We start from the raw sequence: 11784 nt of genomic DNA on the forward strand, positions 1-11784 counted from the left end.
GTCTAGCTTAACATTGAAATTGTTTTAGTAGTTTCAATTGGTTTAAATTTTGCATATCAGGATTTTGTACTCTTTTTTTTGTATTTCTATTTTTATTGTCATCTATTTAAATTTCTTTCACTTGATTTGAACTGCCCAGAGAATTTCAGCTATTGGGTGTGGGTGGTACAGAAATGAAATAAATCGTTATCGCATAAAGCTGTGGGTGCCTGTTTTAGAGTTTCGCAAAGCTTAATTTGAGGTATGCATTCCCAGTTTCTTATTTGCAGTTGTCAGCTGTGGTCATCACACTTGAAAAAGCCAATTTGACTGGAGAGAAGGGTGGATGCTGAAGGGCTCAGTAACCAGCTATGGAGACACTTGATGCAGGGTAAGCCGTGGACTTAATTTAGTGTCTGAGCTCCCGTTTGAGGTCAGTCTGGTAATCAGCATTGCATGTGCTTGATGTGTGCTTTTTATTTGCTTGTTTTTATGCTGGCTCCACTGGAGAAGGAAATGGCAACCCACTCCAGTATCTTTGCCATGAAAACCCCATGGACAGTACCAAAAGGCAAAAAGATATGACGCCGGAAGATGAGCCCCTCAGGTCGGAAGGTGTCCAATATGCTACTGGGGAAGAGCAGAGGGCTAGTACTAGTAGCGCCAGAAAGAATGAAGCGACTGTGTCAAAGCCGAAAGGACTCTCAGTTGCAGATGTATCTGGTGGTGAAAGGAGAGTCTGATGCTGTAAAGATCTATACTCCATAGGAACCTGGAATGTAAGAGCCATGAATCAGGGCAAGCTGATGTGGTCAAGCAAGAGATGAGAAGACTGAACATCGATATCTTAGGAATCAGTGAACTAAAATGGACAGGAATGGGTGAATTTAATTCAGATGACCATCAGGTATACTACTGCGGGCAAGAATCCCTCAGAAGAAATGGAGTAGCCTTCATAGTCAATAAAAGAGTAGGAAAAGCAGTACTGGGATACAGTCTCCAAAATGACAGAATGATCTCAGTTCGAATCCAAGGCAAAACATTCAGCATCGCAATAGTCCAAGTCTATGCCCCAACCACTGGTGCTGAAGAGGCTGAAGTTGACCGGTTCTATGAAGGCCTACAACACCTTCTAGAAGTAACTCCAAAAAATGCTGTCCTTATCATCATGGGGGATTGGAATGCTAAAGTAGGAAGCCAAAAGATAACCGGAATAACAGGCAAGTTTGGCCTTGGAGTATAAAATGAAGCAGGGCACAGGCTGGTAGAATTTTGTCAAGAGAATACGATGGTCATAGCAAACACTCTTTTCCAACAACCCAAGAGACGACTCTACACATGGACATCACCAGACCGTCAACACAGAAATCAGATTGACTATGTGCTGTGCAGCCAAAGATGGAGAAGCTCTATATAGTCAGTAAAAACAAGACCAGGAGCTGACTGTGGCACAGATCATGAGCTTCCTGTTGCAAAATTTAAGCTTAAATTGAAGAAAGTAGGGGAAAGCACTAAGCCACTCAGGTATGACCTAAATCATATCCCTGATGAATATACAGTAGAGGTGACAAATAGATTTAAGGAATTAGATCTGACAGACAGAGTGCCTGAAGAACTATGGATGGAGGTTCGCAACATTGTACAAGAGGTAACAACTAAAACCATCCCAGAGAAAAAGAAATGCAAGAAAGCAAAATGGCTGACTGAGGAAGCTTTACAAATAGCTGAGGAAAGAAGTGAAGCGAAAGGCAAGGGAGAAAAGGAAAGATACACACAACTGAATGCAGAATTCCAGAGAATAGCTAGAAGAGATAAGAATGCCTTCTTAAATGAACAGTGCAAAGAAATAGAGGAAAACAATAGAATAGGGAGGACCAGAGATCTCTTCAAGAAAATTGGAGATATGAAGCGAATGTTTCATGCAAAGATGGGCATGATAAAGGACCAAAATGGCAGGGACCTAACAGAGGCAGAAGAGATTAAGAAGAGAAGGCAAAATTACACAGAGGAACTATACAAGAAAGAGCTTAACATCCCTGATAACCAAGATGGGATGGTCACTGACCTCGAGCCAGACATCCTGGAATGTGAAGTCAAATGGGCCTTAGGAAGTCTGAGCAACAACAAAGCTAGTGGAGGTGACAGCATTCCAGATGAGCTATTCAAAATCTTAAAAGACGTTGCGGTAAAAGTGCTACACTCAATATGCCAGCAAATTTGGAAAACTGAACAGTGGCCACAGAATTGGAAAAGATCAGTTTACATTCTGATCCCAAAGAAGGGCAATGCCAAAGAATGTTCAAACTACCACACCATTGCACTCATTCCACATGCTAGCAAAGTGATGCTCAAAATCCTGCAAGCTAGGCTCCAGCAGTCTGTGGACCGAGAACTACCAGAAGTACAGGCAGGATTTCGAAGAGGGAGAGGAACTAGAGATCAGATTGTCAACATACGCTGGATCATGGAGAAAGCTAGGGAGTTCCAGAAAAACATCTACTTCTGCTTCATTGACTATGCTAAAGCATTTGATTGTGTGGATCACAACAAATTGTGGCAAGTTCTTAAAGAGATGAGAGTACCTGACCATCTTATTTGTCTCTTGAGAAACCTATATGCAGGTCAAGAAGCAACCGTGAGAACTGGGTACGGAACCACTGATTGGTTCAAAATCGAGACAGGAGTTCGGCAAGGCTGTATACTGTTGCCCTGCCTATTAAACTTATATGCAGAGCACATCATGAGAAAGGTGGGCCTAGATGAATCACCAGTTGGAATTAAGATTGCTGGGAGAAATATCAACAACCTCAGATATGCAGATGATACCACTCTCATGGCAGAAAGTGAAGAGGAACTAAAGAGCCTCTTGATGTGGGTGAAGGAGGAGAGCACAAAAGTTGGCTTGAAACTCAACATTAAGAAAACTAAGACCATGGCATCTGGTCCTCTCACTTCCTGGCAAATAGATGGGGAAGAAATAGAGGTAGTGACAGATTCTATTTTCCTGGGGTCCAAGATCACTGCGGACGGGGACTGCAGCCAAGAAATTAAAAGACACTTGCTCCTTGGGAGGAAGGCTATGGCAAATCTAGACAGCATACTAAGAAGCAGAGACATCACCCTGCCAACAAAAGTGTGTATAGTCAAGGCTATGGTTTTTCCAGTTGCAATGTATGGCTGTGAAAGCTGGATCATAAGGAAGGCTGAGCGCCAAAGGATTGAGGCCTTTGAATTGTGGTGCTGGAGGAGACTCCTGCGAGTCCCTTGGACAGCAAGGTGATCCAACCAGTCAGTCCTAGAGGAGATCAACCCTGACTGCTCCTTAGAAGGCCAGATCCTGAAGATGAAACTCAAATACTTTGACCACCTAATGAGAGGGAAGGACTCCCTGAAGAAGAGCCTAATGCTGGGAACAATAGATGGCAAAAGAAGAAGGGGACGGCAGAGGATGAGGTGGCTAGATGGAGTCACTGAAGCAGTTGGTGTGAGCTTAGGTGGACTCCGGGGGATGGTGGAGGACAGGAAGGCCTGGAGGAAAGTTGTCCATGGGGTCGTGATGGGTCAGACACGACTTCGTGACTAACAACAACAACAATGCTGGCTTAATTCAGTTTTTGTTGTAATCTTGGTCTGATTACTATAAACCACCTAGAAAGTCATTCCTGATGAAAAGACAAGATAGAGATTATCATCACAATTGTAGCATCTTCTAGCTTAGTTGGCTTAGGGTGCAATCCAGTGCACACTTACCTGGGAGCAAATCCTACTGAATATAGCAGGAATTGCTTCTGCAGAGAGATGCACTGGGCTGCACTGTTGGAAGTGGGACAAATCCATGGAAGGTGGCACACTTAATGCTGGCAGAGCAGTCTGTACTTGCTCACACAGCAGTGAGGCCCAATGGCTTCCACAGGCCTCACTGCTAGCAGTGGGAGTGGGGTAAAGCCCAAGGCTGCAAAAGTACATTCATATGGGAGTAAGACCCATTGAACTCAGTAGGATTTACCACCTTGCCTGCAAGTGGATGTGCATAGGATTGCTTTGTAAGATTGTAGGATCAGCCAGCATAGAGAAGTAGCAGACGTTTGGAAACTAGAAACTGGGCATGTGCACTCCAGAAAGTGTGTTCCTTTCACAGGGTCTCTGGCTGGGCACTTTGTGAAGCAGGGGGATAAGTGAACCTTTGTTCTGACGTGCCAGGCCTTTTTGTGCTCCTTTTAGGACTGTTCTTTGTGATTAATTCATTGTGATTTGCAAAGTCTGGGCATTTCTCTTTCCATTCCCCTTTGCAGATCTGCTCCCAGTACAGCTCTCCTGGTCACCTGTTGTTTACCTTTCTCTCTGCTGCAGAAGAAGAAAAAGTCCATTTTGTAATCAACATTAGCTTAATGAAAGGTCGAGTGTGTTGGTTAAGAAACAAAGGACCGGGGTGCAGTTGGCACTTCCTTTTCCCTGGGAATCTGCTGTTCTGCACCAAACCTTTGTGTGAGGTCAGTTCATGATCATGACTACCCAAGTCCTTCCTTCCACAAAGGTGCTTCTTAATATGTCTTAGGAGAATAATTGCTTCTAATAACATCAGGTCATGTGTAGCACAAGAGATATCTCTCATACGTATCCAAACACTGGAACACAGGATGCTGCCTCATACCGAGCGAGATACTTGGTGCTCCCAGCCTAGTGTTGTCAACACTGACTGGCAGAAGCGGCTCTCCAGGGTTTTAGGCATGGCTCTTTCCCAGTCCTACCTGGAGATGCTGGGAATTGAATGGAGTCCTTCTGTTTGCAAAGCGAGGGCTCCACCACTGAGCTGTCATACTTTCCCATCAATAATGTTTATGCCTATGAAAGGTTATTTTTGTGCCAGATGGCTATACGGACGCAGATGCAGAAGCAGCTGCTTCATTGATCAGGGTACTACAAGAAACCTACATCTTAGAAAAAGACAGGGATGTTGGCTTAGCTATGGAATACAGCATTTAGGTAGGAGCATGGCAGCTGGGATTTCACAAATACTTCAGATTACATAATTAGTCCTGGATGTTGGGATGGAGCCAGACTGGTTCACTCTTAGAATAGATCCACTGAAATCAGTGGGAGAAATTAGTCACAACTAACTGAAGTCCCACTGATTTTAGAAGATCTGCTTTAAGCACAAATGCATCTTAATCGTGCCCATAGTGTTTTCATCCTGGCTTGCCTGTTCCCCCCTGCACTTCAAACCTCTCAACCCTGATTATAAGGTTGTTGCTTGCATTTTTAAAATCTTTTTCACAAACAATTTATGTGACCCATCTTCAGTCCTTGAATTGAACTGGTCTGAAAACCAGACAGTTAGGTAACACACTATTAATTTCTTCAGTATTCCACTGTGTGCCTTCTGATTCTGAGGCAGCGAAGTCTGCAGGCATGGCACTTGATTTTCACATGGGAGATAATTTGCCTGAAACCAACTTTGTGAGAATTCTGTCAAAATTACCTGGTCAGAGAAAGTGCCAGGAGAAGTGCTTCCAATAATATGCAAACTCTGGAAATGTTCAAGGGGGTGCTATTTCAAACAGATATCTTTCTTGGGGCACTATAGCAGAAGTGTTATCACAAAGAATCTTGTGGCAGGTTGAGGACCAATGCATTTATTCTGGCGTGAGCTTTGGGAGGTTATAGCTCACTGAAGTGCTACTGAGAGGTTCAGATGTTTAACAGTACATAGGCAAACAAGTGAGCCAGAGCTACTTTTCCTGAAGTTGAATATTCTGAGCTATGGACAAAAATTCTCCCAAGGGGACTTATTACTGATTTATCTTTATTTAATGGATGCATCTCTCACATATCCATTCTGGACTAATTTCCATTAAAACAAATCCAGGTTACAATGGGAAACACTGATAGATCACAGGAGAATTGCCTGTCCTGGAATGATCCCCACAACTGAGAATTCTGAGGCAGCAAGGGCAGTTAGCCATACAAGGCCATAGGAGAGGGACAACCAACAAGCCTGGGCTTTTCCCCTAGCAGCTGACCTCTTAAAGTTGGTTGCTAGAGATCCTTGCAGAATCCCGGCTCTCCATAACAGCTGCATAAAGCAAGAAAGGCAAGAAAGCAGGGGTGTTCATCGTGAATCAAGCCACTCTGCAAAAGCATCTGAGCTACTCCTTATGAAAAGGAGAAGTCAAGGGCTTCCTGCTGAATTTTATCTCATGCAGAGCCAGACTAACGAGAAAACCAAGGCACATCTTGTAAATAATGCATACGGTGTATGTCTTCATCCCTTTAAAATGGGTGTACAAGGAATGAAATGCTAGCCTACCTTCTTAGCTTTCACCTTTAATCTCCTGGGCCTCATATATAATTCTGCAATTCTTTGCTCACTGACTGGAGAATAAGTGCCACTAAACTCAGTGTGAGAAATAATAGCCCTTACATAGTATACACTGCACATTCATGTGGATTTGTTAGATGTCTCCGAGTATTGGGACTTTTTAAACCTAGAAGTATTTACGAAATTATCTTATACATAGCTACTCAGAATGAAGTTCTATTGAGTTCACTGCGGCTTACTTCCAAGGAAGTGGCTGTAAGATTGCAGCCTGAATCTTAACAGAAACAAAGTAATCTCATGGTTGCAGCTTCCTCTGCAAAGAGGAAGTGATATTCAGATAAGTTATGGCTACTCACAATAGAAGGAAATGATCTCCCACTTCCATTGCCTTCTGGCAAGGTACATAGAAAGAGACTGGCATTCTGTGCAGTTTACACCCTTGTCATAAGTGTATAGGCATATGCTCAGGGAAAGTCTTGACATGACTACTTTGACCTTGTGCTTACTTCTCTTTTGAGACATCTTACTAGCCATCCTGAGGCTTTTTGCGAATTAGAACGGCACATAAATATTTAAAATAAATAAATAAATACTGTTCTCCTTGAATTGGTGCCTGAAACATGGTGAAGCAAAAGATCTTACAGGTAGGCTGCAGAAATATATCTCTGTATCAGGTTGGGATAGGGAGGGGGACAGGAAAGAAATGGCGGAGCCACATCCAAGGAGTTTTCTGCAAAGAAGGATAGCTTTATGGAGATCCACCTTTTCCATCCCCTCTCCAAAAGCCCTGGCTATGTTACCACATCACTCCTTAAAAAGGGATTTATTTACAGCAATGGCAGGTGACACAGAAGCTATCAGACAGCTGTAGGCTTAAGCAAGAATGCTCATTTGTTTTGCCATTGTTTTTCTACCAGTGAGTCCCTCTGTCAAGTTAGATGGACCTATTAGGGGACCACAGGAAGATTTTCTTGTAACAAGCTCCCCTACTCAGTGCCAACACTTTCTAGAGCCAATACCCACTGAAGTTGATTCACTGTCAGAAATGGAAGTTGGATCAGGTCTTTCTTGCATAATTGCTAGAAATGAAAATAAAAGCAGTGACAGGGAGACTGTCTCATGGCACGTCCATCTGAGAGAGGACTTTGCTTTATTTTTCTGTGGGCTTTGCAGGAGCTGTACTCACCAGGCACATTTCATAAGATCAGACATTCAGCATTTAGCAGTGACTCTAGATGAATAAGGCAGAGAGTGTCTCGTGATTAATATGAAGAAAGTGCCAGTTTGGTTTCAACTTCAGAAAGGAGAAAGCTCTTTGGTGTCATTTAAGTACTACTAGTAATATGCATCTGTCAGGTTGCCTTGTCTTGGCATCCCCTGCTACTCTTGGACATTCAGCTTTAGCTATCAGCTTGATCCCTGTTTAAGTATTCTTTCTGTTAAATTTACACTGAATTGCATTACACTGTCCTTTTAGTCCCAGGTGCAAGTGACTCTAGTTTGTAGAAATCTGCTAAAGGCATCGTGAAGGCTACAAGGAGGGTCATTGCCAGATGCCCATGGCAAACTTGGGGAGGCTACTTGGAGGAGAAATGAGTCTAGACACTAACCCAAAGACCTGCCCTGCTGTGATTATTTTATCTGGAGCAATGAAACTCTAGGATGGCTGTATTATACTGGTAATTAATATGTACCAGCACAATCAGAAAGAAAAAAAATGATGTGGCTTTAGATTCCATCAGCACCGATGGGCAGGCTCTACTGCTTTTGAGGTCCTTGCACATTTGACCATCTGCATCACAGAAACTAAAATGAACAAAGCATCCGTGAGAATCATCTAATTTTTCCCAACTTGGTGGACATCACACAAGAGTGCGCTTCAAGGAATGACTTGGCTGGATCATTCTCCTTTTAGCAGCTACAAACGTACATATGCATATCCAACTCTCACCCAAAAGACGGTGCTAGAAAAATTATCCAGGTAGGCATTTCAGTCAGAAGCAATCATCCACTGATTAGAGTTTCAAAGTACTCTTTTCTGAAATCCCTCCTTTGCCACAAAATGCATGCACAGATCTGTCCAACTTCGCAAGATGAAAGCAAAAATATCGTTCACAAATAGCATGCATGGGTTGTCGGATTGTTTTTAAAAAGAGAGAGGACCTTACCTTCCTGACCCCATTAAAGCCATATTCTGCAGCAAGTTGCTTGGCTTCTGCTTCTCCCCCTTTGTGAAACTCAACCAAAAAATGATTTGTGTAGATGGTTCTTTCGGCTGCGGAGGCAAAACCAAGGAGCCCCACGAGAAAGAGGGCAGCTGTCTTCCAGTTCGGAGCAGGATCTGTCTTCATGGCTCTTTTGGACAGGGAGTGCAAGGGGATGGTGGTAGCGCTGATCGCAGAAAGAAAGATAAGCAAAGGAGAGTACTGATAATATGGGGGTGGAGAGTGTAAATCAGCGTGCAGGCAGCAAAGGCAGCAGATCAGCCGGAGCTCTGCTTTAGCATCTCTCTGCCTCGGGAAAAGGGAAATCCGAGGGGCTGGCAGCTCGTGAAATTATTTCGCTGTGTGTGTGCGTGTGTGATGTCAAATCTGCATTTTTCAGCTCCTCCTCATCTATAATACAGCGCGGCGGCTAAAAGAAAGCGCCAACCCGGGCGAGGTGAGACTGCGGGACTGCCAATCGCTTTGGAGCAAGAGGGTGTGCGATCCTCCCTCTGCCTCCCAGTTGGACGCACTCCGGCTGGCTTGGGGGGCGGGGGGCGGCTTGCGCGGAGCCGAGGCAAGCCTTGCCTGCCGCTGCCGCCGCCGCCGCCGCTTACTGATTCAGCACCCTGGAGAGTTCCTCCATTTCTCTAGCCCTTAGCGAGGGGGAGGAAAAGCCCGATAGCCGGCGGGGCGGGGGGGGGGGGCAGAGGGGCGCTCCAATCAGCAGCGGTGTTGTCACTGTTTTGTGTAACTCGAGGCGACACCGAAACACGAGCCGCGTTCCTTCGACGTGAGCCCGAGCGCGGCCGGCCTCCGGCCGACACTACATTCCTGCAGGGTGTGGAACTCCTCCTTTGCCGTGCCAGGCAAGCGCGCCGCTCGATCGCGGCTCAGCTGGGCTTGCAAGGGCTTCCTTCCCGTCCCCGCACCCCGCTACCAAGCGTCTCTTTCTTCCGAGTGCAGATCTGCTACCTTTTTATGTGGAACATCGGGACCTTTTCCAGGGTACGTTTCAAGAGAGGCTTCTGAACTTCGAAGGGCAGGATTTCTCCGTGACAACACGGGGGAGGGGGCATTAGAACTGTGGACCCCGTTCCCAATTTATCAGAACATATGATTACAGATGCAAAACACACTTCCATCTATCTATCTATCTATCTATCTATCTATCTATCTATCCAAAATCTCCTTACCTGCCACTAGGGTGAAATTTGCATGTAAATAAAAAGAAAGCAGTGATCCTATACTAATCCAGTATATTAAATCCTGACTGAGATAGGGTAAGGTTCTTTGCATGTCTCACTTTCCTAATAATAAGATGGATATTATCTACAGCTCTTTGAGCATGCACATGTTTTACAATGTTTCAACTTACCCGTTGATCCTTGGAATTAGTGGCGGAAGTACCTCAGGTCTAACTGGGTATAGATCCTGAAGAGAGAACTTGTTTGTGTCTGCATTATTCTTGGTGCTGCAAGAACTTTGTTGTGGAGACCTGCTTTCCACTTGGGGTAGAACTTGGTTTGGAGCGAGCCATGGAAGACTGATTGGACGGCTGCTTGGTATGTTGATCCAACTTCCTTTCCTGGCAGAGATCAGGTTAGGGCCATTTTAGTCTCTCCTATGTTGTTCTTTCACTACCTCCATTTTAGTTTTGTGTAACTCAGGTGGGACCAGTCATTAGGCAGAGTTGGGTGGCCGCCACCACTGGCTTTTCTGGACTGGCCCAGTGGCCATTTCCCCTGGTTTCCTAGCCATGCTATGTGAGCAGCTCTGTGCCCCTGAAATGAGCCTGCCAGCTTCAGCTGCCATGGGGGATTCTGTCTAAGCAGCAGTGCTGATGTAGGTTCTACCATCACTTGAAGGGTTGGCTCTTTTATGTGGACTGTCCTTCACCTTGGGCAGAATGATGTGCCGCACCAGCCTGGAAAGTAGCAAACCACTTCTAGTCATACAGTCTAGCCTGGATCCTGATGGAAGGAAAAGGAATGGGACTTCAAAAACAACAGCAACACATTTCTCTTTCCAGAGGCAAAGCTATTCTCTCTCTCTCTCTCTCTCGCTCTCTCTCTCTCTCTCTCTCTATTTATATAATTAACATTTTTAAACTAATACTAAAAAAAGCATCAAACATCACAAACATTAACATTGGATTCACTGGGTCAACCTCTTACTACATATTTTTTAACATTCTAATATCAAATTCCAGTTAGTTTATCATAGTTTGAAAAACATCTCTAAATTTACGCCAAGTCCCGTTTCTCCAGCCAATTATAAAAAGAGTCCCAAGTTCAATAGAAATCAGTATCCTCTTTCTCCTTCAACGTTAAAGTTAGTCTATCCATTTTTGCACAGTCCAAGATCTTTCTTAGAATCAATCCATCGGTGGGTAGCTCCTCACTTTTCCAACATTGAGCAAATGCAATCCTCGCCGCTGTAATTAGATGTCTGTTAACATCTTCCGGTATAATGCCTAACAAGAAAACTTTGGGTTTAAAAGCAAAGGGTTTTTGTAATATTTCTCCATCCATCCATGTATTTTAATCCAGTACTTTTTTGCATTGTCACAAGTCCACCACATATGATAAAAAGTACCCACTTTATGTTTGCATTTCCAACATCTATTTGACATATTTGGAAACAGCTAGTTGACTTGGTGACAAATACCATCTATAAAACATTATACATTTTATATAAGTTTTCTTTATATGAAGTTGCTAAAGTTTCTTTAATGTTTCTTTCCAATAGTTTTTGCAACTTTTCTAGTTCAACATTAAATCCAAAGTTTTGTGCCCACATTATCATAGTTTCCTTAACCTGTTCTCCTTCCATTTTCCTGTCAAGTAAAAAATCATATAGTCTTTTAATAATTTTCTCATCTGTTTTAAGCATCACTTGATCAAATTCTGTTAGGTCTCTATAGAACCCCCATGTTTTACAATCCTTAGCATATCTTGATTGCACCTGCACCTTATACCACCAGGAAATATTAAGTCCCTGTTCTTGTATTTCTTGCTCCAGTTTCAGGCCACCATCCTTATCCAGGATATCACCATATCTTATGATATTTTCAAAGTTCAATACATTTGGATATACAAAAGTTTCCATAGGTGAAAGCCATCTTGGTAACTTATTATACAGTTTTAGCTTTAGTTTTTCCCACACTGACATTAAAGATCTTCTAATAAAATGACTCAGGAAGGACCCATGTGACTTAGCTTTTTCATACCACATATAAGCATGCCATCCCATCTGCAAGTCATGACCTTCAAGATACAA

At 43.7% G+C, this 11784-nt stretch overlaps 1 protein-coding gene across 1 annotated transcript in view; it reads right to left on the reverse strand.

Annotated features, from left to right (window-relative positions):
* PCSK2 (proprotein convertase subtilisin/kexin type 2) overlaps positions 1-8851 on the reverse strand; it is a 140600-nt gene extending 131749 nt beyond the window's left edge. Inside the window, exon 1 of the mRNA XM_044454522.1 lies at positions 8467-8851. Coding sequence (XP_044310457.1) covers positions 8467-8649 — 183 coding nt within the window. The 5' untranslated portion in view covers positions 8650-8851. The remainder of the gene's footprint in view (positions 1-8466) is intronic.
* Between the last annotated feature and the right edge of the window lie 2933 nt (positions 8852-11784).

This window comes from Varanus komodoensis, unplaced genomic scaffold (assembly GCF_004798865.1).
Source record: "Varanus komodoensis strain SLA01 unplaced genomic scaffold, ASM479886v1 scaffold7_3, whole genome shotgun sequence".
NCBI lineage: Eukaryota > Metazoa > Chordata > Lepidosauria > Squamata > Varanidae > Varanus > Varanus komodoensis.